Source organism: Lagenorhynchus albirostris, chromosome 4, assembly GCF_949774975.1.
Source record: "Lagenorhynchus albirostris chromosome 4, mLagAlb1.1, whole genome shotgun sequence".
Classification (NCBI taxonomy): domain Eukaryota; kingdom Metazoa; phylum Chordata; class Mammalia; order Artiodactyla; family Delphinidae; genus Lagenorhynchus; species Lagenorhynchus albirostris.
In genome coordinates, this window is record NC_083098.1 from 87,361,897 (window position 1) to 87,389,191 (window position 27,295).

General features: G+C 39.0%; 1 protein-coding gene across 4 annotated transcripts in view; it reads left to right on the forward strand.

The window, feature by feature from the left end:
- Positions 1 to 1,420: 1,420 nt before the first annotated feature.
- Positions 1,421 to 27,295, forward strand: part of ARAP2 (ArfGAP with RhoGAP domain, ankyrin repeat and PH domain 2) — a 199,385-nt gene continuing 173,510 nt past the window's right edge. For 2 of the 4 annotated variants that reach the window (XM_060148377.1, XM_060148379.1), the window contains exons 1-2: positions 8,934 to 9,073; positions 17,847 to 18,899. In XM_060148377.1, coding sequence (XP_060004360.1) covers positions 17,992 to 18,899 — 908 coding nt within the window. In that variant the 5' untranslated portion in view covers positions 8,934 to 9,073; positions 17,847 to 17,991. Of the gene's footprint in view, positions 1,778 to 8,933; positions 9,074 to 17,846; positions 18,900 to 27,295 lie in introns of those variants that run through there. The other 2 variants (XM_060148378.1, XM_060148380.1) reach the window with 2 other exon arrangements.

Below are 27,295 nucleotides of genomic sequence, written 5' to 3' on the forward strand. Positions count from 1 at the left end.
CTTGCTATAAAGTATGTAGTTTAAAAGAAACTGGAGATTTGGTGTCTCTGGAGCATGCTTGCCACAGCTGTCTCAGAGTCTCCCCAGGGGCAGGAGGGTGCTTTTTGATGGGCAGGTGTTTTGGTGAAGATGAGGCCTCCCTAGGGCCTGGGCTCCTGGGAAGCCTCCCACACTTCAGACTTCACCAGTTATTTCATTTTCATAATAAGCTCAGAGCTTTCCCTAATTGCTTTACTTCCATCAACAGGTCTAGGGGAAAGATAAGGACATTTCATCTTTTAAGGGAGACAGTTTCAGGCACAGCCTGTAAAAAGATGTTAACTAAAAAATAAGGAGCTGGCCCTTGAACTCACCAGCAGACAAGTGGATTTTATGGACACTTAGGTATTCTGGGGCGCACAAGGGTTTTTCTTTTTGGATTCCTGTATTTTCTTGCTGTCTTATTTTTACTTCCAAGGGCAGAGTGTCAAGGTCCAAGTCCAAGGGGAAATGTCTTTCCCGGATCTAACAATCTCAGGTGCCAGAAGGACTAGGGCAGGGTTATCCCTTCCCTCGGAGGTGGGGGCGGGGGGGGGAGCGTGGAGACAAGAAAAGGGAATTTAAAAAATCAATGAGGAGGCTGTGTTAGTTCAGATCTAAATGGAAAATCACCTCCACCGCTTAAAGCTGTGTCTGCTTGGGCAAGTTGTTCTGCCCCGCAGACTCCTCAATTAGAAAACGGGAATATTAATCCCCTCCTCACAGAGACGTGAAGGAGGATCCGATATAATGCATTCAGCCTAATCAGCACGGGCCTTGGTAAATAGATTCCCGGGCCCATCGAATGTAACTTTACGCAGAAGCAGCCTGGGAAAATTAGCGCCCTAGATGAGTCTTAAATTTGGGAAACGCTGAGGCAACCTGGAAAGTACTTAGTAGAGTAATACGAATAACCTGTGGTGGTGAGGTTCCGCCCACTTGACAACCCACCCATCAGTGCGTACCGACCAACCAACTGGCCGGCTGTCCGGAGCCAGGGTAGGGTCACGGGCATCTCCGTCCCAGGAGGGTCATGACCTCGCCGCTTTGGGCTTCGGGACGCGTCCTCGCAGCTTGTCCAACCCCGCCGGGAGCCTCGGGGCCGAGGTGCGCCAGGTGGCGAGGGTGCCAGGCGCGGCCAAGTCGCGGAGGACTGAGTCAGCCACCCAACTATGCTGTGGAACCCGGGAGGCCGGCTCGGCTGCCCGGATCGCTGAGCCCCGCTGCCCCCACGCCAGGCGCCTCTCCCCGCCCCCGCTGGCCGGGAGGAAGCGGCCGAGGCGCGGCGCCGAAGCACCTGGGCAGGGCGCGGGCGGCGGGCGCGGCGCTTCCGGAGCTGCGCGCAGGTCCGCGCTCCCCGCCTCCAGGTGCGGCGGTCGCGGCGTGCCGGCCGGAGTGACAGCGCCGCCCGCGCGGCCGCCTCCTGGAAGCAGACGCCGTGCGGGCAGCTGGCGGGGACAGGGAAGGAGGAGGCCCCACGCCTGGGGCAGACGGGTGAGGACCTATCGAACCGGCCGGGAGAGACGCCGGCGCTTCGTCGCGCCTCCCAGGTCCGCTGCCCGCGCCCAGGGCGAGTCCCGAGGGCCGCAGTGAGCTGGTCGGCGGGGCCGCGAGCGGCGCGGGAGGACCGTCTCGGGCTGAGCCGGGGCTTTCCGGCACCTTTCCGGGTAAATTTCCAGAGCGCCAAGTGTTCGGCTCCGGTTTCTGCCCCTTGGATTTCGCTCCCGCATGTGGGCGTCTAAAAGGAAACCAGAAGTGGGTAAGTGACACAAAAACTCCGCTTACTAATGGGAGTTGACTCGGGAGGGTGACAATCCGGTTAGACAACTAGACCCCTTCCTCGAAAAGGAGCTGCCCTTTCTTGAGTTTCAGGTACCAGGTTATTTTCTCGGTAGAGATAATGAGTTTGCTCGGATCTCCGTGCTCCCCCGCACCCTGCTTGTTCTACATTTTGAGACGGCAGGCCTGTTAATTAACTTTAATTACAATAATTTGTCCTCCACTTGCCTGAACCCAACCTTATACTCGAGAGCTGTCGACAGTGAGTTTACCAGATTGATCTCGTTTACTTTTGGAGACAGAGTCTCCTGGGAGAATGGTTGCCTATCTCATTAAGTAAAGTAAATTCATCCTCGCTTGTTTTCTTAAACGTTTCCTTCACCTCCTTGCGGCGATCTGGAGCAATTTTGATTTGGGGGAAGGCTTTGTGAAATTATATTGTGAACTATAATCTTTGATAATTACAGGCAAGTTAGAAGCTAGTTTGTGTGGAATAGTGACATTTTAGGCTGTCGCAGGTTTGTATGGTGACAGCAACTTTTTTTTTTTTTTTTTTTTGCAAGCTTGTCCTTGAAGTAGGCTGCTCAGTGGAATATACCCTTTTGGTTAAAAAAAAAAGAAGCGTACTGAAAAGTAAGCTATTTTTAAAAGTACATTTAATCGGATGTCACTGTGATTACCAATAACAATATCGTACTTATAAGCTCAGTATTGATTTCCCCCCGCACTTAAGCACTCTACACCCAGACGAGTTTATGGAACATTGCCCATAAATAATTGGAAGATGAAGTTATGGCTGTTTTAAAAAGGAAGCTAACTTTTTTAAGGGGGGAAAAAAAAGAAAAATATTTTTGAACTCTTAGTTGTGACTTTTATGCCCATACAAGAGAAATATTGAGGGGAAAATCCTAATGACATTCCACTGTTCAACTATGTTTAAAAAAGAAAGAAAAAAGTAAAATGGGTCATGGAACTAGGCTAGAGGCTAAAGTGGAAATATCTCCCTGGTTCCTTTTCAAACAGATATTTAACACATACGCACTTAAGGTGGGCCTTAACACCAAGAGTGTTTTACATAGACTTGATTTGTCAGTACTAAAAGATTTATTTAAATTAAAATGTACCTAGAGGGGAAGTCAAATGACTTGTTAAAACTTATTTATCTGGTCATGTGTGTGTTTGTATTTTTTCCTTCCTCTGTAAGCCTGTCAGATTTTATATGGATTGCCCCTGAAAGGAGAAACGGATGGTACATTTAAACACACACACACACACACACACACACACACACATATATATATACATATATGAATTTTTCCTATGTCTCTTGTGTATTAAATTTTTTTTGAATGAAAGATTCTTTGAATTCTATAGTGCTTCACAGTTTTCAGAAGATTCGCACACATGATTTCATATAATCCCATAACAGCCCTTTTTTTCCCCCACCTACTCCTGTATTACCCCTTCCCCTGTTCCTCTCCCCACTGGTAACCACTAGTTTGTTCTCTATATTATCTGTGAATCTGCTTCTAAAAACAAATTCTTAATCATCTAGCATCACTACAACTTTCTAGCAGTGTTTGGCTCATAGATATTCAGTGAGTACTTTTCAATTCAACTACTTACTGTGATCAAGTATAGGAGTAAGATTATAATGAATTGCAGTTTTCTTGGAAACTCTTACATTAGCACCATAAGACTATGAAGTTTTAAAAACTCGCTTAGGACTCTGGGTTGTAAACTTCATGATATTTGAGAAGTTATTTCTTTTTGCTTTGTTTCTTTCTATCCCACCTCCTTGCAACTTTGAGAAAGTTTGGTGCAAGATGCTATAAAAATGCTACTTATAAATGACAACCATTGCTTTTAACAAGTGGTTATTTTAATGTTTTCTTTTAACAAGTGTTTTGGTTTTTTTCCCCCTTGTTTGTTGGCTCATTCATTGAATCCAGTTTTTGGACTTTCTAAACTGAGGGATTTGGGGAATTTTCTGTAAAATATTAGTTAGGTAAAGAACATCTTATTAATGTTGGGAATAGTTCTTATCTTTGACCAAAGGTGATTGATGAGAGACTAGAGGCTATGAGATGTCTTCTCAATCTTTTCTGTGAAGTCCTGGCCCACTGTAGTTTATCATTTTAGGTTTTTTAAAGTATTGGCCAGATTAAATACATATTTTTTTTTAACATCTTTATTGGAGTATAATTGCTTTACAATGGTATGTTAGTTTCAGCTTCACAACAAAATGAATCAGTTATACACATACATATATTCCCATATCTCTTCCCGCCTGCGTCTCCCTCCCTCCCACCCTATCCCACCCTCCAGGCGGTCACAAAGCACTGAGCTGATCTCCCTGTGCTATGCGGCTGCTTCCCACTAGCTAACTACCTTACTTTTGGTAGTGTATATATGTCCATGCCTCTTTATCGCTTTGTCACCGTTTACCCTTCCCCCTCCCCATAGCCTCAAGTCCATTCTCTAGTAAGTCTGTGTCTTTATTCCTGTTTCACCCCTAGGTTTTTCATGACATTTTTTTTTTTAAATTCCATATATATGTGTTAGCATACGGTATTTGTCTCTCTCTTTCTGACTTACTTCGCTCTGTATGACAGACTCTAGGTCTATCCACCTCATTACAAATAGCTCAATTTCGTCTCTTTTTATGGCTGAGTAATATTCCATTGTATATATGTGCCACATCTTCTTTATCCATTCATCCGATGATGGACATTTAGGTTGTTTCCAGCTCTGGGCTATTGTAAATAGAGCTGCAATGAACATTTTGGTACATGACTCTTTTTGAATTATGGTTTTCTCAGGGTATATGCTCAGTAGTGGGATTGCTGGGTCATATGGTAGTTCTATTTGTAGCTTTTTAAGGAACCTCCATACTGTTCTCCACAGTGGCTGTATCAATTTACATTCCCACCAACAGTGTAAGAGGGTTCCCTTTTCTCCACACCCTCTCCAGCATTTATTGTTTCTAGATTTTTTGATGATGGCCATTCTGACTGGTGTGAGATGATATCTCATTGTAGTTTTGATTTGCATTTCTCTAATGATTAGTGATGTTGAGCATTCTTTCATGTGTTTGTTGGCACTCTGTATATCTTCTTTGGAGAAATGTCTATTTAGGTCTTCTGCCCATTTTTGGATTGGGTTGTTTGTTTTTTTGTTATTAAGCTGCATGAGCTGCTTATAAATTTTGGAGATTAATCCTTTGTCAGTTGCTTCATTTGCAAATATTTTCTCCCATTCTGAGGGTTGTCTTTTGGTCTTCTTTATGGTTTCCTTTGCTGCGCAAAAGCTTTTAAGTTTCATTAGGTCCCATTTGTTTACTTTTGTTTTTATTTCCATTTCTGTAGGAGGTGGGTCAAAAAGGACCTTGCTGTGATTTATGTCATAGAGTGTTCTGCCTATGTTTTCCTCTAAGAGTTTGATAGTTTCTGGCCTTACATTTAGGTCTTTAATCCATTTTGAGCTTATTTTTGTGTATGGTGTTAGGGAGTGATCTAATCTCATACTTTTACATGTAGCTGTCCAGTTTTCCCAGCACCACTTATTGAATAGGCTGTCCTTTCTCCACTGTACATTTCTGCCTCCTTTGTCAAAGATAAGGTGACCATATGTGCGTGGGTTTATCTCTGGGATTTCTATCCTGTTCCATTGATCTATCTTTCTGTTTTTGTGCCAGTACTATACCGTCTTGATAACTGTAGCTTTGTAGTATAGTCTGAAGTCTGGGAGCCTGATTCCTCCAGTTCCTTCTTTCGTTCTCAAGATTGCTTTGGCTATTCTGGGTCTTTTGTGTTTCCATACAAATTGCAAAATTTTTTGTTCTAGTTCTGTGAAAAATGCCAGTGGTAGTTTGATAGGGATTGCATTGAATCTATAGATTGCTTTGGGTAGTAGAGTCATTTTCAAAATGTTGATTCTTCCAATCCAAGAACATGGTATATCTCTCCATCTATTTGTATCATCTTTAATTTCTTTCATCAGTGTCTTATAATTTTCTGCATACAGATCTTTTGTCTCCTTAGGTAGGTTTATTCCTAGATATTTTATTCTTTTTGTTGCAATGGTAAATGGGAGTGTTTTCTTGATTTCACTTTCAGATTTTTCATCATTAGTATATAGGAATGCCAGAGATTTCTGTGCATTAATTTTGTATCCTGCCACTTTACCAAATTCATTGATTAGCTCTAGTAGTTTTCTGGTAGCATCTTTAGGGTTCTCTATGTATAGGATCATGTCATCTGCAAACAGTGACAGCTTTACTTCTTCTTTTCCGATTTGGATTTCTTTTATTTCCTTTTCTTCTCTGATTGCTGTGGCTAAAACTTCCAAAACTATGTTGAATAAGAGTGGTGAGAGTGGACATCCTTGTCTTGTTCTTGATCTTAGTGGAAATGCTTTCAGTTTTTCACCATTGAGGATGATGTTTGCTGTGGGCTTGTCATATATGGCCTTTATTATGTTGAGGAAAGTTCCCTTTATGCCTACTTTCTGCAGGGTTTTTATCATAAATGGGTGTTGAATTTTGTCAAAAGCTTTCTCTGCATCTATTGAGATGATCATATGGTTTTTCTCCTTCAGTTTGTTAATATGGTTTATCACATTGATAGATTTGCGTATATTGAAGAATCCTTGCATTCCTGGAATAAACCCCACTTGATCATGGTGTATGGTGTATGGTGTATTATAGCTAAACCTTTTGCTCACTATTTCCTTAATTGAAATAGTGGTCAATGGTATTCTCTTTGCATGATCCTTTCTAATTAGAAATTTGACCTGTGAAATTTTTACAGTTTTGACTCAGAACAAACTTACCTCCTTACCCATGTTATAGAGGGAACAAAGGAGCTCGGACATGGATTGGAGTAATCATTTTGAGCAGCTTCAGGGGTAAAAACTACTAGTGAAGAGGTGGGGAGAATTATTTTTCTGTGTTATACTACTTCTGTACCTGGTGGATGAGTAGGTGAGGGAATACTCAGGAAGGAACAAAGAAGATAAAAGTAGGATGCAAAAAAAGTAGGATGCAAAAAAAAGGACTTTTGGTTACATTACATAGCTTTAGGTAGAGGAGAGAATGGTTTAATCAGTTTGGAGTTGGAAAGATGATCAGGGAAAGGTAGAAGAGAAGTGTGGTCTCCATGCTGATTATCAGGTGATGGGCTCCTGGGGGTGGTTGTGGTGAAAGTAGTTGCCAAGACACTTGCACAGTATCTTGATGAAGTTCACAATATTTAAGCCCATCCATGGCCACTTCCAGCTTCCTTTTCTGCCATCACCTTTCATTACCTGTTGAACCCTAGGTCCTTCCCAGCTATTCTCATCTCCTTGATTGCCTGAAGACAGCTCCCTCACAGCCCCCTTTGTGTCATTCCTTCTACTTGAGATACTGCTGTCTTCACCTGCTACGTTTCTTCCCATACATCGTGAAATTCCCCTCCATAGCTCCTTCACTGATCACTCCATCCTCAGAGTTCTGAATTGCTGCATATTTCACTTATATTCATGGAGTTGATTTGAGATTTTTGGAGTTCCTTGGCATTCTTGAAAGATGGTGGTGCTACTTCTGTATGTAATTAAACATAAAACAATACTTAAAATATAAACCATGTGTAAGTCAAGGTCACAAAACTTGAGTTTGCTCATCATTATTCTTTAAGTGCTTTTATTCAGTACATTCGAGTCTTTCAATTTTGGTGTTCCTCCTTTACTGGCACTTACTGACTAGTAAAGAACTGATCATATGCATGCCATTTTCCCTTGCTTACAGCCATGTCTAATCTATCCCTTTAGATTTTAAACTCTTGGAGAGAATACATTGCATTTTCACTTTCTTTATAGGACTTAGCACTGTTCTCAAATGAGATAATAGGTATTATCTTGAACTGCAAATATTTCCCCCTGTTATCTTTGAGAGAGTAGTTAGTGTTCCTTAAATATTTATTGAATGAATAAATGTAAATAAATGAGTCAATAAGGTGAGAGACATTTGCTGAGATACCCTCTACCTAAGAAAAAGAGACTTTGATAATTACAGAACCAATAGGAATAAGCCCTCAAATTTAGTTGGAAAAGAGGTCAGGGTACTATTTATAAATGCTAAGAGAGGAAACCATGCACAGTAGGCTATTTTGAAACATCTGGTTGTTAGTCAAAAAAATGTGACTCAAATTCAGAGAAATAGTGGAGTGTACATTTGTACTAAAATTATAAAATTGATATATATAAAAGTGCATATATCATAAGTATACATTTTATAATCTTTTTATTGAAGTATAATATCATGCTAGTTTTTATCTCAGCCAATTAAATGTTAAAGCTGTGCTCAGTGTAGCATGAAATAGAACAGAATCCTGAAGAATATGTATGTACCATGCTCATATCAAGAATTCTAAAGGGTCCGATTTTCCTTTCAGCTGTCAGGAAACAGATGTGGCTAAACTGTAGAGGGGGTAGGAGGGGGCTGGCACCAGGCAGAGGCAGCTGCCCAGGTTTTAGGGTCACTCAGGTAGGAGTCCTCTACAGTGGTGCCGGTTTTGGCTTATTATGACTTTTCATTATCCCCACTCCTGCTCTTGTAGGAACTCAGGAAGATTCTTGACCAAGAATTAATGGGCCCACATTAAAGGTCTCTGAATTAGAATTGAAAGTAAGTCTCAAGCATTAGGCTATTAAAATCTGGAAGGACAGTTTGAAAGAGAAAAGACTTACTGAAGCTGAGAAGATTTTCAAGCCACGTAACTAGTAGGATGTTACTGAAAACACCTAAACCCAGGTACTACTTATGCTAGTAATAACTTCTCAGAATAAGGAAAGGAATGATCACTACTGGCCTTCACCGGATGTGGAAATGGATATTAAGTTCTAGATTTTGAAAGAGTTGTCTTTCAGATTGCCCAGAAAAAAGTAATCCGAAAGTGACTTAGTCTTTTCTCCCTGATCCAAAGTGCAGAATGATTCTGCCTGGAGCCTAGCTATTTTCAGCTCAAACCTCAGTTATTCTTCATCTAGCAGCCAATAATTACATGCTTATTGCTTGCCAGGCACTAAGACTTTTATGCATATTTACTCATTTCATCCTCAAAACAGTCCTGTGGGGTAGGCATTATTGCTTACAGATCACTGCTTCCAGATGACAACAGTGACAACAGTGCGACTCAGAAAAATAAAGGAACTCTCCAAAGTTTATGCAGGCGTCACATGGCAGAGCTGGGATCACTGGTCATCACTGTGCTTGTCCCAAGTCAAAAGTCTTCAGGTAAAATCATCATTCTCGCTACTATAACCACATCTATATTTTACTAAATTAATAAAACTATGTTTACTGCTGTGTGAAGTGCTTTGTAGGTTTATTAGGAGAATAATTTACAGTGCTAATTGAAAGGAATGCAGTTTTATTAGGCCGGCAGAAGAATGCCAGTCACACCATGTATGACCAAGTGCAATATTGTATACAGTGGATGAATTAATGATCAGCCAACATTTTTTGCACACTTACAATTCATGTCAGGTACTGTTCTATATACGTTATATATTTTGCTTTAATTCTAACAGAAATCCTATCAGACATGTCGTCTTCATTTTATAGACAAGGAAACTGAGCTTCAGGGAAGTTAAATAACTCCAGGGACACAGTAAACAACTGGGAAAGACAGGGTTGGAATTGCAGGCAGCCTGACTCTCACTCTTTGTGCTTTGTGTACTATGGCCTGAATATTGCAAAGAATTAACTGTAAGTGACTTGTAGGCTTCCATATTTACCCACTTACATGGACACATATACTCACAGCTGCAAAGGTATATACAACTTGAGTTTGCAAGGCATGGTATCTTTCAGCAGCATTTCCCTAGTGACTCTAAGTCCTTATGCATAACTAGACAGTCCAATGAGAGGGAAAATATGACCTCCTTGATACTCCTCTACTGTTAAATCAATTGCATAGCTTTTAGGAGGCATCACCGTTAACAGCACAGATTGTGGAGTCCGACTCTTAGAATTCTGGAATCTATCTGCTGTTTATCTTCTGTGTGGCTTTGGGCATGGGTCTTTCAAGGCAGCTGTGAGGATTGAATGAGATCCTATACAGATGGTTTGTAAACACTCCACAAATATTGACTATTACTATTAACAATGTAAGTCTGAGGGAGAATGAAAGCGATGGATGTGTTTCGATGAATGGGAAAGAGAATGCGTAAGGTAGAGAACATGGGGCAGTGAAGGTCAGAGCCTGTGGGTGACCACAGTTCAGAGAGAAGGCCAGGTTGAGGGAACTGGGTTTCCTGTAAGGGGTTAAATGGGGGTAGTGTTGCCACAGGCTAAGGTAGGTGACTGATGGTAGGGGAGAGGCATACTAAATGACCAAGTTTACAGCTTCTGAGGTGAAAGTACTCAGACTAGAACAATAGGATTCTTGACCTCTGACCTTTTGTAATCTGCTCCGTACTGTAGGATGGAGTAATACAACAAGTGTGCTTTCTCAAAACCACTTCCTCTTCTGCATGGTTGTAGGCAACAAGGTGGAACGATTTGTCTTTATGCATATGTGGAGTTAACATCTTGGTGTTAAACAGTGAGTTTGCTTGATATGCAAATACAGCGATCCCTATTTCTCGTGACTATATTCTGTACAGAAACAAAGGTGGAATTCTGTAAGACCTGTAGCCAGAACTAACTACTTCAGTGTATTATTTATATGCAGCGCCCTAAGTTTTTAAGAGATTAGCTATTTCTCCACGTTAGTAACATGAAGTCAGGGACACTTCTTTTAATCATCTATAGTGTTAGGTATCCTTTAGGGATAGCTGATTAGCTGTAAAGATTTGGACAAGTAAAAATTGTACCTGAGGTTTCTACCTTGGGTATCGTTGTAGGATGTCCTAAGTCATCTTTCTTATCTACTGGTGCCACTCAGTCCTTATGACCAGCAAAAGAAATTTCTTACACATTTCTTGATTTCTCCCTAGGAGATAGTTCCACTCAATTGGGGACCACCGTTCTGGAATACAATAAACTTCCCTTGTTTTTAGAATGTGTAAGACTTGTATTGATGACACTGAAAAGTTTTGCTACTCATGTGGCAGCCTAATTTCTTTTATTTGGTACACATCTTCTAAGGTTCCTTTCAGTCCTGGGATTCTATGATTGTTAAGCCATTATTTTGACATATTTGCAGGCTTCTAAATACTGTAAGGTTATGTTTATGATTTTAAAATGGTGTGCCATTTAAAAAAAATGGATTAAACTTATGAGTGAATTCAGTTGTACTATGCTACTTTTTACCTCCCATAAGATATTAAAATCAGGCAAAGGTGATTCCAAAAGTTGTCAGTACTGAATACTTAATGACTTTATGGTTTACTGGAGTGACCCAGGGTTTTCAGTTATTTTCTTTCCTAGTTCAACTAGGGAGTATGACAAAGTTATACTGGTAATGGGTGGGGGGATGGGTGGTGGGGAGTGGTTTACTGTGGCGGTTTTTCATACTTGAGGCATTTGGAGGGGGAGGGCTATCCCAACCCATACATTTTTTTTTTATTGAAGTATAATGGATTTACAATATTAGTTTCAGTTGTACAATATAGTGATTCAATATTTTATAGCTTATACTCCATTTAAAGTTATTGCAATCTACTGGCTATGCTGTTCAATATATCCTTGTTGCTTATTTTATACATATATATTTGTTTGTATTTCTTAATCTCTAACCCCTGTCTTGCCCCTCCTCACTTCTCTCTCCTCACCTCTAGTTTGTTCTCTATATCTGTGAATCTGTTTCCGTTTTGTTACATTCATTTTTTAGATTCCAAATGTAAGTGATAACATAGAGTATTTGTCTTTCCCTGTCTTATTTCACTAAGCATAATATCTCTAGGTCCATCCACATTGTGGCAAATAACAGAATTTCATTCTTTTTTATGGTCAAACAACATTCCATTGTATTCTGTGTGTATACGTATCACATCTTCTTTGTTCATCATCTGTTGATGGACACTTAGGTTGCTTCCTTATCTTGGCTATTATAAATAATGCTGCTGTGAACATTGGGGTGCATGTATCTTTTCAAATTAGTGTTTTAGTTTTTTTCTGATATATACCCAGGAGTGGAATTGCTGGATCATATGCTAGTTCTAGTTTTAGTTTTTTGAGAAACCTCCATTCTATTTTCCACAGTGACTGCACCAATTTACATTCCCACCAAAAGTGTATGAGAGTTCCCTTTTCTCCACATCCTCACCAACATTTATTATTTGGGTTCTTTTTGATGATAGTCATTCTGATAGGTGTGAAGTGATAGCTCATTGCGGTTTTGATTTTCATTTCTCTGATGATTAGCAATGTTGAGCATCTTTTCATGTTCCTGTTGGCCATCTGCATGTCTTCTTTGGTAAAATGTCTATTCAGGTCTTCTTGCCACTTTTTAACTGAGTTGTTTGTTTTTTTAATATTAAGTTTGATACTGAATATGTGAGCTGTGACCTTATTGGTCATATCATTTGCAAATATTTTCTCCCATTCAGTAGGTTGTGTTTTTGTTTTGTGGATGGTTTCCTTTGATGTGCAATAGCTTAAGTTGGATGTAGTCCCTTTTGTTTGTTTTTGCTTTTGCTTCATTTGCCTTGAAACAGATCCAAAAAAAATATTGCTACGATTTATGTCAAAGAGTATTCTGCCTGTGTTCTTTTCAAGAGTTACATGGTTTCTGGTCTTACATTTAGTTCTTTAATCTATTTTGAGTTTATTTTTGTATATGGTGTGAAAAAATGTTGTAATTTCATTGATTTACATGAGACTGTCCAGTTTTCCCAGCACCACTTATTGAAGAAGAGACTGTCTTTCCTCCATTGTAAATTTTTGCCTCCTTTGTCATAGATTAATTGGCCATAAGTGTGTTGGTTTATTTCTGGGCTCTCTATTCTATTCCATTGGCCTATGTCCGTTTTTGTGTCAGTCTCATGCTGTTTTGGTTACTGTAACTTTGTAGTATAGTCTGAAGTCAAAAAGTGTGATACCTCCAGCTTTGTTCATTTCTCTGAAGATTGCTTTGGGAATTTGAGTTTGCTTTTGTGGTTCCATGTGAACTTTAGGATTATTTGTTCTAGTCCTGTGAAAGATGACATGGGTATTTTGATAGGGGTTGCATTAAATCTGTATATTGCTTTGGGTAGTATGGCCACTTTAACAATATTAATTCTTCCAATCCATGTGCACAGGATTTTTTGATATCATCTTCATTTTCCTGCATCAGTGTTTTATAGTTCTCAGAGTATAGGTCTTTCACCTTCTTGGTTAAGTTTATTCTTAGGTATTTTTTTCTTTTTGATGAATTTTTAAAAGTCCCATAGGTGGTTTGGAATGCTTCCAGTTGTCCTACTGCCAACCTTCTCCTCTCCCCAATTTTTGATTTGAAGATCTCTTGTAGTGGTTAGATGGATTGGAGAAATCTGTATTTGAGTCCTGTTTCTGCTCCTTAGAAGCCTGGTGACCTAAATAGACAAAACTTTAAAACTTTGTTTACTTTCCACTTGTTATCTTAAATCATCTCAAAGGTGGGAAGGGGTCATTCAGAAAACATTTATTGAGCACCTTTTATGTGCCTGACAGTGTTCAAACTTAAGGCCTAGAGCAGTGAACAATAGACAAATCCCTACCCTCTTGTAAAAGTCCACAGATGTCAGGTAGTGACAAATGCCATGAAGACAGAGAAAGCAAGGGTAAGGAATACTGAGGCACGAGGCATGCTTGTATGCATAGGGGCATTAGGGAGGGCCTCTCTGAAGAGGACACATTTCAGCAGAGACCTACTCAAGTGATGGAGTGAGCCATGAACCATGGGTATATGTTGGGAAAGTAGATTTGAAAGAGATGGAAGGGTGAGAGGTAGGGTCATGAAGTGGGAATAGGACTGAACCCAGCTTAGTGGTGATTGAGTGATGGGGGTCAGGGGGCAGTCGGGAAGCCAGGGAAGATGAAGTTGGGAAGTTGCAGAGAGTGACTTTCGTTATAAAGTGAATCATTCTGGCTGCTGTACTGAGAACATGCTGCTTGTGGGGGCAGGGGGCTAGGACAGAATCTGGGATATCAGTCAGGAGGCTGTTGCAGTGGTCTAAGATAGACAGGATAGTGGCTTGGGCTAGGATGTGAGTAGGAGAGGTGGTGAGAAGCAGTTGTACCTTTAAGGTAGAGCTCAAGAAGATAATAAGATTATGGTTATTAAGTGATACTGAAAGCCAGGCATATAGCAGGTGCTCCTAAACGTTACTTCCCTTTTACTTATACTTTCTCTTGGAAATGGGTCAGTATAGCACAGGCAAATGTACATTCACATCTGTAATGCTAACTGTACGTTCTCTAAACATGTACAGCATATACATCATATACTATGTATAAACAAATAATTTGACTGGCATTTACTGGGCAGCCTATATGGGCTGGTCATCATCTTGGCAGATTTATTCGTTTATTATGGGATAATAAAAATAATTATAATGACAAATGCTGGTTTAACATTTGTTGTGTGCCATTGGTGTTCTTGATGCTCTACAAAAGCTTTATGAAATAGGAACTATTATCACTCCTACTTTCCTGATGAGGAAACTGAGGCACAGAGAGGTTAAATGCTGGGATTTGACCAAGATTGTCCAGCTCCAAAATCCTGGCTTTTGCACTGCACTACCCCACTTCTATAGGTTACTATGGAATGAATAGAATGTGATTAAATGCTAAGAAGTAAATGTGGTAGGAACACAGAGAAGAGAGTATTTCTTGTTCACTAGAGACTTGTGAAGGAAATAGCATTTGAGTTAGACTTCAAAGAATGGGAAAGGTTTCAACTGTGGGAAGATAATGGCTTAGTGATGAAAATAATTATAATGAGGGAAGTGAATATGTACAAAACACTCACCGGGGACTAAGCACCATTTTAACACTTAAGGTGGATTATCTCATTTAATCTTCACCAGCACTGAGGTACCTTTGAGCATTTCCATTTTATGGGTAAGGAAACAGACACATACACACGTGCCTATGAAAGTGGAGGAGGGTGGGAATTGAGTATGACTCAGACTCCTGGGCTGTTTGGAAGGGCGTCCATCCTAAGGCGGGAGAGTGATGGGCTTAGGCTCAGGTATGAGGAATTGAAAACTGAACCAAATTTTTGTTGTGCATCCCAGTCATCTTTGGAATGTGTTATAAATATAGATTCTTGGGCGTGTTATCATCAGTTGTTGCTGTACAGCAGATCCACTGGCCGGTACCTGGAGAGCCACAAACTTAAGAGCATGGCATGTGTGCCCAGTGCCCAAGTGGAGGTCAAAACATGGAGGGCTTTGATTTCATGTTAAGGAGTTTGCACCTGGTAGACTTTTATGGTTAGGTGTGCCCATCTATTTGCATCTGGTGAAGTGCCTGGGGGTTTGAAGCCTCTGAAGTGGACCCTTGGGTGGTCAGACTGTTGAAGAGTCAGATGACTGGAGGATGCAGCCGACACAAAAGTGCAGAGAGGATTTTAAGGCCTGTGGCAGGGAGCTTCTCTGGGTCACGAAGGGGAATCCGGTTCATGAGCCCTATTCAGCATGTCCACTGATAGCAGAGAGAGGTGGTTTTGCTTAGAACATTTGGTATATCCATCCCTGAGTCAGCCACTCAGGAAGTTTATGTGTAAGAGACAAAAAGGACTTGTGTATGAAAACACGAAGGCTCCCCACATGTGCACACCCCCCCCAAAAAAATTCACAAAATGGGCTTCCGAACCACTGCTACCATCCTTCCCGGCCAGTCTCCCATCTCTTAAACGTGTCCCAAGCACTTTGCAAATTTCTAGAAACCTAGTTAGAGATGTATATGGAGAAGGGAGTGATTCATTCTATTTCAAGGGGTTGATAGGAAGCCTTCAGAGAGGAAGTAATACCTGCCTACTCAGAATTTTAAATAGTGCCGAGGATTTTGCAAAATGTGTAGGTTTGCAAGCAGTTGCAGCATACGCAAAAGGTATGGGGCCATCTAACAGTTTGCTGCCTGGGGGAAATGATAATTAACAATAATGTGCTAAAGTCAGTGATGTGGCACAGGTTAAACTTGAGCCTGAAGTTGGTACATGGGAACACCCACCTTGCAGGAAATGTATATGAGGTACGGTGTCTGGAGCATCCTTGCCGTTTACATCAATAGTAGCTGCTGCTGTTTTTATTGTTAGACTGAGACCAGACTGTCGTACGGCACCCCAAGGAGCTTAGACTGTCTTGTTCAGATGTGGAGTGACAGGCCAAATGTGGATTTTCAGTAGTTCAGTGGTACGTGGAGACCAGGCTGAGGGGTTTGTTGGGATGGTTGCAGTGATTCAGGCAGGAGATGTAACGAGGGTCTGAACTGTGTTGAGGAGGGTTGGAGGAGTGTATCAGTTCACGTTTTTTTTTCACAGTTCTGGAGGCTGGGGAGTCCAAGATCAAAGTTTCAGCCGATTTGGCTATAACTATTTCCCTTTTGTGATGGGCAAACAAAATTAGCTAATGCGTTTTTTTTAAACAAAATAACTTTGTGAACAAGAATAATATATCTGAGAATTAGGCTCGTATGTGGTGTTGAGGTTTAACTTTCTACTTTTTTTCCTGACATTTTGTCATTTTGAGTGTGACAGAGGGATACCTGTTTGACAAAGGCATTTCCTGCCTTTCATCTCTTGTTTGTACTTTTATTTCTCTGTTTCTGCAGTGCTGCCTGAATACGATATATGTTTTCCCTTTTTTCATATACTTACTTGTCAATGTTGGCTGATGTTTTTGAACAGTTAAAGCAAGAGCTTATGGGCATGTAACACATAGAGGCTCTGAGTTATGTCTTTTGAAGAGCTACTTTGAGATGTGATTTCCAGAAATACTGCATCCGTGCTTGCTCAGATAAATATACCTTGTTTGGCTGTGTCTCATTTTATTACTTCAGTGTATGGTTGTTATGCATATTCTGTATTTTTTTCTTTTTCCTGATGCATAATATACAGAAATTTTTGCATACCATACATTTTTACAAACTGAATGCAGCCATGTAAACAGCACCTGATAAATCAACTTTTTAAAAAATTAATGTTGTTTATGAGAAAAATGAACCTATGTGTATATGCTGTATATAAAGGAAAATGTGACCTTCAAACTTTTTCCTTTTACTTTCATACTAACTTCCTGTTATCTACTGTACAGTTGCTCAGCTAGTCTTATCCTATATAACAATATTTACATACAATGCTGCTGCAATTTTGAAGTGAAAATTATTAACCTGAGAAGTATGTTCTAACTGTGCTTTTGGAGAGAGTCTTTGAAGAAGGTGTACTAAAGGGGGAGTTGTTCATATCTAGTTAGGTACTATTAAGAAAAATTATCTAAAATTTGGAAATCAAAAGAATGTACAGCATGTTCCTTCCATGCCTTGTTGGGGGTATTGTTTAACAGGCTCACCTCAGGGATATTTAATTCTAATTCTTGTGCTCCACTTTCCATTTACTATTTGTTTAGAGCTCCGGACTGAGAAGTTACCTGTTAGCTTATAGATTTTTGTCTAGTAGAAAGATATCTCCAAAGGTTATGGTTTTATTGTCCTGTAGGGCACTAACCAGTTTTTTATCTAACCTACCCATTTTATTCTAGCACTGAGGGAAAAAAAAAAAAAAAAGCCTTTTCTGATGGACTGTGTAAATCTGTTCCACAAATGCTCTTGGAACTAGCCCTACCACCTTACTGGTTCCCTCATTAATTAGTGAATGAATTTTTTTGGATACATGTTCATTTTATATTTGAGAATCATTTTTTTTACCTTTTTGAAAATCGTTATTCGATACCACCATAGCATTTCTGTCCTGTCCCTTCACACTCTACCTAGGAATTGACTTTCTAGGGCATACAAAGTAATGCACAAAGATTCCAAACTCTCAGCGATCACAAGTAATGATCCTCATTTCTATTGTTTTTCTTCAGAGAACGTTTATAATGTGAAACTAGTTTTAATACCAAAAATGTCCTGATATATTGCTTTTCTTTTTTTCTAGGCTTAAGTACATAAAGCATTCACTGTGCAGAAAATAACATTTTGAGATAAGTGATAGAGGAAAATCCAATACAGAAGTGCACCCTCTTGTGTGCGTATTGCATTGTACTACTTCTATCATATTGCCTAGTAATGAAGCCACCATTATGTCCTCAGTCAGTGAAGTGAATGTTGATATCAAAGATTTCCTAATGAGCATTAATTTGGAGCAGTACCTCTTACGCTTCCGCGAATTTGGTTTTAATAATGTAAAGGACTGTGCAGAAATAAATGACAGCGTGCTCCTCAAAGTTGGAATATCACCTACAGGACACCGGAGGAGGATACTTAAACAGTTACAGATAATCCTGTCAAAAATGCAAGATATCTCAATATATGCAAATGTCCAAAAAACAAAGAAGAATCATGAGACTTCAGAGGATCACCACGCTCCATCTTCTGCTCAGAATACCTGCCTAGAACTTTCAGATTCACACAGTGTTCAGACACCCAGCCCAACGCAGTTGGAGACTGTTACAAAAAGTCTTGATCAAAATGAAGTTAGTGTGGAAAATAGCCAGTCTTTTAAATCAGATGATAAACAGACTCTTCCTACATACAACTTTCCCATTCCGGAAGAAGAACCACACCTGAATTCAGATTCTTTTCAAGATTCTTTATTGGGTAGTGAAATTACTGACGTAGAATCTTTGACTGCACAAAAGACTATCGACTGTACAACCGAAGAAGAACAAACAAAAAAAGTTGATTTGATCTCAGAAAATGTGAGCAAGCTTCCTAGTGCAGACCCTGAATTCCTTTCTTCCCCTGACTGTTCAGTATCAGAAGCAAATTCTGGAAATGGAACTAATGGTTTATTAGAAAGCTCACCACCATCCCCATTCTTTCAATTTCAAGGACAAATGGTTGTAAATGATTTGTATGTTCCGTCATCGCCAGTCCTAACACCTATGAGAAGTCGTAGCAAGTTGGTTTCAAGACCATCTCGATCTTTTCTGCTAAGACATCGGCCTGTACCAGAGATTCCAGGGTCAGCAAAAGGAATTTCAGGGAGGTAAGAATTTTTATGATGAGTTGTGTGTATTCAATTTGGGGGAATTTAGTTATTTTTTAACAATTTTATTTTCAGTGTTCATTTCTAAATTTGACCCATTCAACCAACCTTTTCCTTCTTCTGAAATTTTTTGTCATACCATCTCTCTTGTACACCACTGCCCAGAGTCGGTTTCCAACTGAAAACTTCCTGGGACTCTTCAGCTTTCTCCTATTTAATTGGGGGACTTCATTTCCCCTAATTCTGCCTGGACATTCTTTCCTGTACCTTCCTCCATGCCTGGTATTATATTCTTCCATGAGTGCACTTTATATTTGAATTGCTGACTCTATCTCCCCACTAGGTTATGCGTTTTTTGGCAGGGGCCATGTTCCTAATGACTGTATCTCTACTACCTGACATGATTGGCACGAATTAATCATTCACCACGCATCTAGCGAGCACTTGCTTGGTACTGGTCACGGCACTAGATGCGGAGGAGGTAGAGAGAAAAAAAGGGGCTTGAGTGTAGTGTAGAAGACATGTAAAAAGTAGTAGCAGTACAATATGAGACCACTTCAGCTGGAGACCAAGAACGCTGAAGAGGGGGCCTACCGGCCTGTTGGGTCATTGGTACCCTGAGGTAACTGTGGAGTCTAAGAGGAGCTGACTTATAGCAGGGAGAGCTTTCAACCATTTCTCAAAGTTACACCTAAGATGTGGTTTTCTTCAGGGTTGTGGTGGGATTTTTTTTTTTTTTTAATTCACTAAAAGCTAACACTTGTCTCTGTTGGGAGTCATGAGGTTGTTTAAGTTCAATCCTTACCGCTGTGGCACTAAGTGCAATTACAGATTCCTGTAAACAGGCTCTAGGCTGGCATTTCTGCAAGGTTCTCATTCCCCCTTTGTCTCCCTGTGTATCCAGTCTGTCCCTGGTGCTGGATCTTGGTTGTATTTACAAGAGAAAAATATGGAAATTTAGTACATGCAAGAGAAAACGGCAATTTACAAGACCATGTTAAGTACCTCCCATTAGAGTGTAAACTTTTTGAGGGCAGAGGCCCTAATTAATTTGTCTTTATCATGGCATCCCTGGTGCCAATGGCAATATTGAGTATTTACTGGGAAATCAATTGGCAGTATCATTTATTAAACACCTAGAAGCTGGTTTGGCTTATAATTTTCCATGGGTTATCTAATTCTCACATTGGCCCTCTGAAATAGGTATTATTCCTCCATTTTCTTATGAGGTAACTGAGCCTTAGGTTAATTTTTCTAGGATCACATGGGTAGTGAACTGGGATTTCACTCCAGTACATCTGACTCTATAACACACTTTCTTAACCACTCATTTAGTAAATATTCTTAAAAGTGTTGATTGCATATATAAGAAATGGAGTATTTCTTAGGAAAGTAGAAGATCACCAGTTTTTGTATGACACCATAGCTTTAGCATATTTTGCTAATTTTAAACAATTAAAAGAAAGTAAATGAGAAGGGTCTGCTATGTCTTTGCGGGAACAGAATCCTTTTGCGAGCCATAAGGATAACTTCAGATAAGAAACATTTGGCTCAAGTTTTAAATAAGTTGTGCTATTTTTCATAAATTTTTGAGAATCTTTTGATGTTCATTTACTTCTAAGTGTAAGCTTTGCACCATGTGAAAGACTTGTTATTCACATTGTGACTGAGTCTTTGAAAATGAGAATTAAAATAATGTTGAAATTAGTAGTAAAGAGCTTAGCGGGAGCCTCATCATAGCACTGCCAGAGAACCCATTGTCACCTCTCTTTTCTTCTTTGATTATGGCAGTAGATGGTAACTAGGTATTTCTGGTGATCAAATTATAAAATGAGAAAGTAAATTAAATTATTTTCAGACTTCACTGTTTTTCTTTGTGGTCCTTGCCTGAACTGCAAACAGTAATTGCGAACTAATTACAGTGTTATGACTTTTATAAAATGAAACCGTGGCTTATATAATCTGAGATCCTCTCTAATCAAATAACATCTAAACGATATTTAGTACATTTCTTGCTGTACCATATAAATATATTTCTTTGTGGTCAGTGATTTGGACATAATTTCTTTACTCCTTAAAGATTTCATATAAGTGTTGACAGGAACATGATGCTGGATGTGTATTCCTGATGTGTGAGGTGCTTTGTTTCTATCTCCCTGGACATGTACCCTCACCCCACCACCCCCTGCCAATTTATCTGATGCAATTAACTTGCCAGTCAAATGGGTTATGTTTGTCCTTGCCTTGGGCTTCTTCCCTGAACTCCTGTCTGCTCCTTTTGGGAAGGCTGGGCTGGGTGGGGCTATGCTGGACACTGGACCTCAGGATCTCTTTTTTTAAGTCCTATCTTTTGAGGCCCAGGTCAGATCTAGGCTTGAAGAGCCAGCTTCTTCCTTATCAGCTCATCTGGAGGTCTCCCACAGAGGTCTCCAAGCAGAAAGCAAGTCTCACCAGCTGCCCTTCCCTGGGAGTCATAGGTGTGTCTTGTGATCCTTCCAGGAGGATCCTCCTTAGTGCTCAAAGCAGGAAGGAACAAGTATCTTTAGCAACTGAAGAGATAACCTGTCTTATCTTCCTCCCCAGTTTAATGATTTTCATTCATCTTTCATGTAACTGTTTTATCCTTGGCACAGTCAAAGCCCTGTCTTTTAGGTGTCATGCCTTTGAATGTTTGGGGGGAAGGAAAAATAAGGAAACAGCGGTAAAGGGGAGGAGTGTGGTATGCAAGGCTGCACTGTGACTGGAGTATCTGTTATAACTTGTTATAAGACTGAGGTGCTATAGTGACTGTTTGAGGGCTTTTCAAAAATTTGAATTCTAAACCTGAAGTCTCCAGCCTCCTGTGAACTTTTTATTAAAAGTAAAAATCTTAGATATTTTTCTCTAGATGTATTAATACATAGATATTAAAAATGGGTGCAACTATTTTAGACTTTAATGTTGAAATACATATGAACCAAAAACGTACAGAAAAATGGTAAGCAATTGTTTGCTACATTGAATTAGAAAAATACAGAAACTCATCCTATCCTTTCCATGTTCAAGGAAAACTTTACATTTCATGTTATAGCAGAAAAATGCTTAGCATTCTAAAATTCAGACATTTTCCTTTAAAATGACTTTTTATAAAATGGGTTGATTATTTCAATATTTGCAAATTTTGACTTGAATATCTAAATAATGAATCAAAATTAATAGTTAACTGTTTGATTTATTGTTAGAGGATAAAGGTATCTGTGTGATCCTTTTTACAAGTGAAAAGACATTAACATTTGTACCCTTTATTCATAATTTGAAAAGCCCTTCTTTGTTTGAAAAAATATATTTTGAACTGAAGCTTCTGCTAGGTGATGAAAAAGTTTCACAATAATGATGTAGACTTTTGTGCTGTAATCCTTCTGTAATTATTTATTCTTATCCTAAGGACATTTTTTGTAACTTTGTAGATTGAGAATTATCTGTGCATTATACATTTCATATTCGTAGTCTGTGCTGTAATTAATGCACTCTTGTGTTTTCCGAATTCAGATTTGTGTGTTTTAGTTAGACATTATGTAACCTCAAGGCAGTTTCAACTGCTGCCTAATGATTGTGGTGTTTTTCTTTTGAATTCAATCCTACAGTGACCTGTAGTTTGTCTGTTATGAATTGTAAGAATTGCATTTTTTTTAAAACAAACATTCTGTGTAATGATAAGCACGGCTGCCTTGCTTAAGTAATAGGTAAGTGTAGAGCATAAAGAGAGATCTTTAACGTTAATTAAACTTTATGCCTCTGCTATTCTTGGCAATTTTAGTGATAAAAAATATGTGAACACATAACATCTGTAGGCATGTTGAAGATTCACTTTGATAATCAGAGTTATTTTTTTGCAACTTGGTGTTTCCTTTAATATTATTTTTGAGATTTGTTCACATCCATGCACGTATTTTAGCAATAATTGCTGTATAGTATTTTATTAAATGATGGAAAACACAGTTTATTCCCCTACTAGGTCATTGACTATTTTTTTTCACTGTTACAAATGAAGAGTTCTCATACTTTTAAGGACTTTAAGAAACTTTTGTGCATGTTCAGTGTACCAGGAAGACCAAACGTTCTTTTCACTAATAAAAAATATAACAGTTGGCTCATTCTACCTGAGTGTTTACATTGTGTAGGGCACACACCTTATGCTCTTTAAAAACATCATCTCATTAATCCTCATAATATTCATAGGCAGCAGACTCTTTTTTTATTCCCCTTCAATAAATGAGGAAAAATAGGCTCAGGGCTGTTGGGTAACTTGACCAAGATCACCAAAGCATAATAACAAAAAATGATAATAGCTACTGCTTTTCTAAATGGGTTTTAAATTTTTGCTAATCAACCATGCTTTATATTTCAAATTTAAAAGCAATCGCAGTTTTTAGGATAACTGATGGGGAAATAATAGGGCAGAAAGAGGGAGAAAGGAAAGAACGTGGGCTTTTGCACTCAAGACGGAATTGACCTCGAATGTTGGTTTTGTCTCCTATTAGCTGTGCGCCTTGGGCTGGGAGAACTTCCTTTCCTTATTGGTAGGATTAGGACACTAGGTCCTACCTCAGTGGGCTATCAGGAGGATGAAATATGAGATGTAGATATATAAACCCCTAACAAAATGCTTTGGGCATAATAGATATTAGAATATAAAATAGCTTGTGATAATTTATTCATAGATAAATGAGAATATAAATTGCTAATCACCAGTTTTCAAAACAGCTTGTTTCCTGTATTGACCTAATTTTCATCTACAGTAGATCAAATGAGCTTGGTTGATAGATTTGGTAATTGCTTGCAGGTGGATATTGAATAGAGCTATCAATAAAAATCATCGCAAACTTTTTTCTTTACATTTATCAGACTAAAAGTAAAACCAACAAAATATGCTTTAAAAATACCACTAATGGATGTACTTAAAATAATTCAAAAATCTTTTTTTTTTAATTTACATTTTTTTTTTTAGTAATTTAATGTTGAGTTTTTTATTAAGCATGGTGACTTAGAAAAGGGCTTATGGAGCTAGACTGCCTGAGTTTGAATCCCAGGTTAGTTACTTATGAGCTGTGTGACTGTGGAAAAGTAAGTTAACTGCTTTGTGTGACAATCTTCTTCTTAAAAAAATGCAGATAAATGATAGTTCTTACTTCTTCGGGTGTTTGTGACTACACACACACACACATTATGAGTGTGTGTGTATTTATAAAATTTTGAGACCTGTGTCTGACATATAGTAAATGCTTAATAAGAATTAGCAATATATATTATTAGCACAAGTTACCAAAGATGTAGAAAATTTGAGTGCTGCTCTACTTAGCGGTTCAGATTATTAATATGTATTTGTGTCAGTGACATACAAATTTGAGGAAATGATTATAGCCATATAACAGTGTCAAGAATCTGGAGATAATGCACAAATAAAGGGTGACTTATTTTGCAACCCTTTGGTAAACTTGTGTGCCCTCCCCAGCCAAAGACAACTTCTATCCTGACTTTAAATAATGATGATTACTCTCATTTTAAAAAAGTTTTACATCTTAAGTATGTCCCAAACAATATACTGTCATTATTTTTTTTAGCATCTTTATTGGAGTATAATTGCTTTACAATGGTATGTTAATTTCTGCTTTATAACAAAGTGAATCAGCTATACATATACATATGTTCCCATATCTCTTCCCTCTTGCATCTCCCTCCCTCCCACCCTCCCTATCACACCCCTCTAGGTGCTCGCAAAGCACCGAGCTGATCTCGGTATTGGTTTTTCTCCTTCTGACTTACCTCACTCTGTATGACAGACTCTAGATCCATCCACCTCACTACAAATAACTCAATTTCGTTTCTTTTTATGGCTGAGTAATATTCCATTGTATATATGTGCCACATCTTCTTTATCCATTCATCTGTCAATGGACACTTAGGTTGCTTCCATGTTTTGGCTATTGTAAATAGAGCTGCAATGAAGATTGTGGTACATGACTCTTTTAAATTATGGTTTTCTCAGGGTATATGCCCAGTAATGGGATTGCTGAGTCATATGGTAGTTCTGTTTGTAGTTTTTTAAGGAACCTCCATACTGTTCTCCATAGTGGCCATATCAATTTACATTCCCACGGACAGTGCAAGAGGTTTCCCTTTTCTCCACACCCTCTTCAGCATTTACTGTTTGTAGATTTTTTGATGATGGCCATTCTGACCGATGTGAGATGATATCTCATTGTAGTTTTGATTTGCATTTCTCTAATGATTAATGATGTTGAGCATGCTTTCATGTGTTTCTTGGCAATCTGTATATCTTCTTTGGAGAAATGTCTATTTAGGTCTTCTGCCTATTTTTGGATTGGGTTGTTTGTTTTTTTGTTATTGAGCTGCATGAGCTGCTTGTAAATTCTGGAGATTAATCCTTTGTCAGTTGCTTCATTTGCAAATATCTTCTCCCATTCTGAGGGTTGTCTTTTGGTCTTGTTTATGGTTTCCTTTGCTGTGCAAAAGCTTTTCAGTTTCATTAGGTCCCATTTGTTTATTTTTGTTTTTATTTCGATTTCTCTAGGAGGTGGGTCAAAAAGATCTTGCTGTGATTTATGTCATAGGGTGTTCTGCCTATGTTTTCCTCTAAGAGTTTGATAGTGTCTAGCCTTACATTTAGGTCTTTAATCCATTCTGAGTTTATTTTTCTGTATGGTGTTAGGGACTGTTCTAATTTCATTCTTTTACATGTAACTGTCCAGTTTTCCCAGCACCACTTATTGAAGAGGCTGTCCTTTCTCCACTGTACATTTCTGCCTCCTTTATCAAAGATAAGTTGATCATACGTGCGTGGGTTTATCTCTGGGCTTTCTATCCTGTTCCATTGATCTATATTTCTGTTTTTGTGCCAGTACTATACTGTCTTGATTACTGTAGTTTTGTAGTATAGTCTGAGGTCAGGTAGCTTGATTCCTCCAGCTCCGTTTCTCTTTCTGAAGACTGCTTTGACTGTTCGGGGTCTTTTGTGTTTCCATACAAACTGTGAATTTTTTTTGTTCTAGTTCTGTGAAAAATGCCAGTGGTAGTTTGATAGGGATTGCATTGAATCTGTAGATTGCTTTGGGTAGTAGAGTCATTTTCAAAATGTTGATTCTTCCAATCTAAGAACATGGTCTATCTCTCCATCTATTTGTATCATTTTTAAATACTTTCATCAGTGTCTTATAATTTTCTGCATACAGGTCTTTTGTCTCCTTAGGTAGGTTCATTCCTAGATATTTTATTCTTTTTGTTGCAATGGCAAATGGGAGTGTTTTCTTAATTTCACTTTCAGATTTTTCATCATTAGTTTATAGGAATGCAAGAGATTTCTGTGCTTAATTTTGTATCCTGCTGCTTTACCAAATTCATTGATTAGCTCTAGTAGTTTTTTGGTAACATCTTTAGAATTCTCTATGTATAGTATCATGTCATCTGCAAATAGAGACAGCTTTACTTCTTCTTTGCCAATTTGGATTCCTTTTATTTCTTTTTCTTCTCTGATTGCTGCAGCTAAAACTTCCAAAACTGTGTTGAGTAATAGTGGTGAGAATGGGCAACCTTGTCTTTTTCCTGATCTTAGTGGAATTGGTTTCAGTTTTTCACCATTGAGGGCGATGTTGGCTCTGCGTTTGTCATATATGGCCTTTATTATGTTGAGGTAAGTTCCCTCTATGCCTACTTTCTGGAGGGTTTTTATCATAGATGGGTGTTGAATTTGTCGAAAGCTTTCTCTGCAACAATTGAAATGATCATGTGGGTTTTCTCCTTCAATTTGTTAATATGGTGTATCACATTGATTGATTTGAGTATATTGAAGAATCCTTGCGTTCCTGGGATAAATGCCAGTTGATCATAGTGTATGATCCTTTTAATGTGCTGTTGGATTCTGTTCGTTAGTATTTTGTTTAGGATTTTTGCATCTATGTTCATCAGTGATATTGGCCTGTAGTTTTCTTTTTTTGTGACATCTTTGTCTGGTTTTGGTATCAGGGTGATGGTGGCCTCGTAGAATGAGTTTGGGAGTGTTCCTCCCTCTGCTGTCTTTTGGAAGAATTTGAGAAGGATAGGTGTTAACTCTTCTCTAAATGTTTGATAGAATTCACCTCTGAAGCCATCTGGTCTTGGGCTTTTGTTTATTGGAAGTTTTTTTTTTTTCTTTTGGCAGTACATGGGCCTCTCACTGTTGTGGCCTCTCCCATTGCAGAGCACAGGCTCCGAACGTGCAGGCTCAGTGGCCATGGCTCACAGGCCCAGCCGCTCCGCGGCATGTGGGATCCTCCCAGACCAGGTCACGAACCTGTGTCCCCTGCATTGGCAGGAGGACTCTCAACCACTGCGCCACCAGGGAAGCCCTATTGGAAGATTTT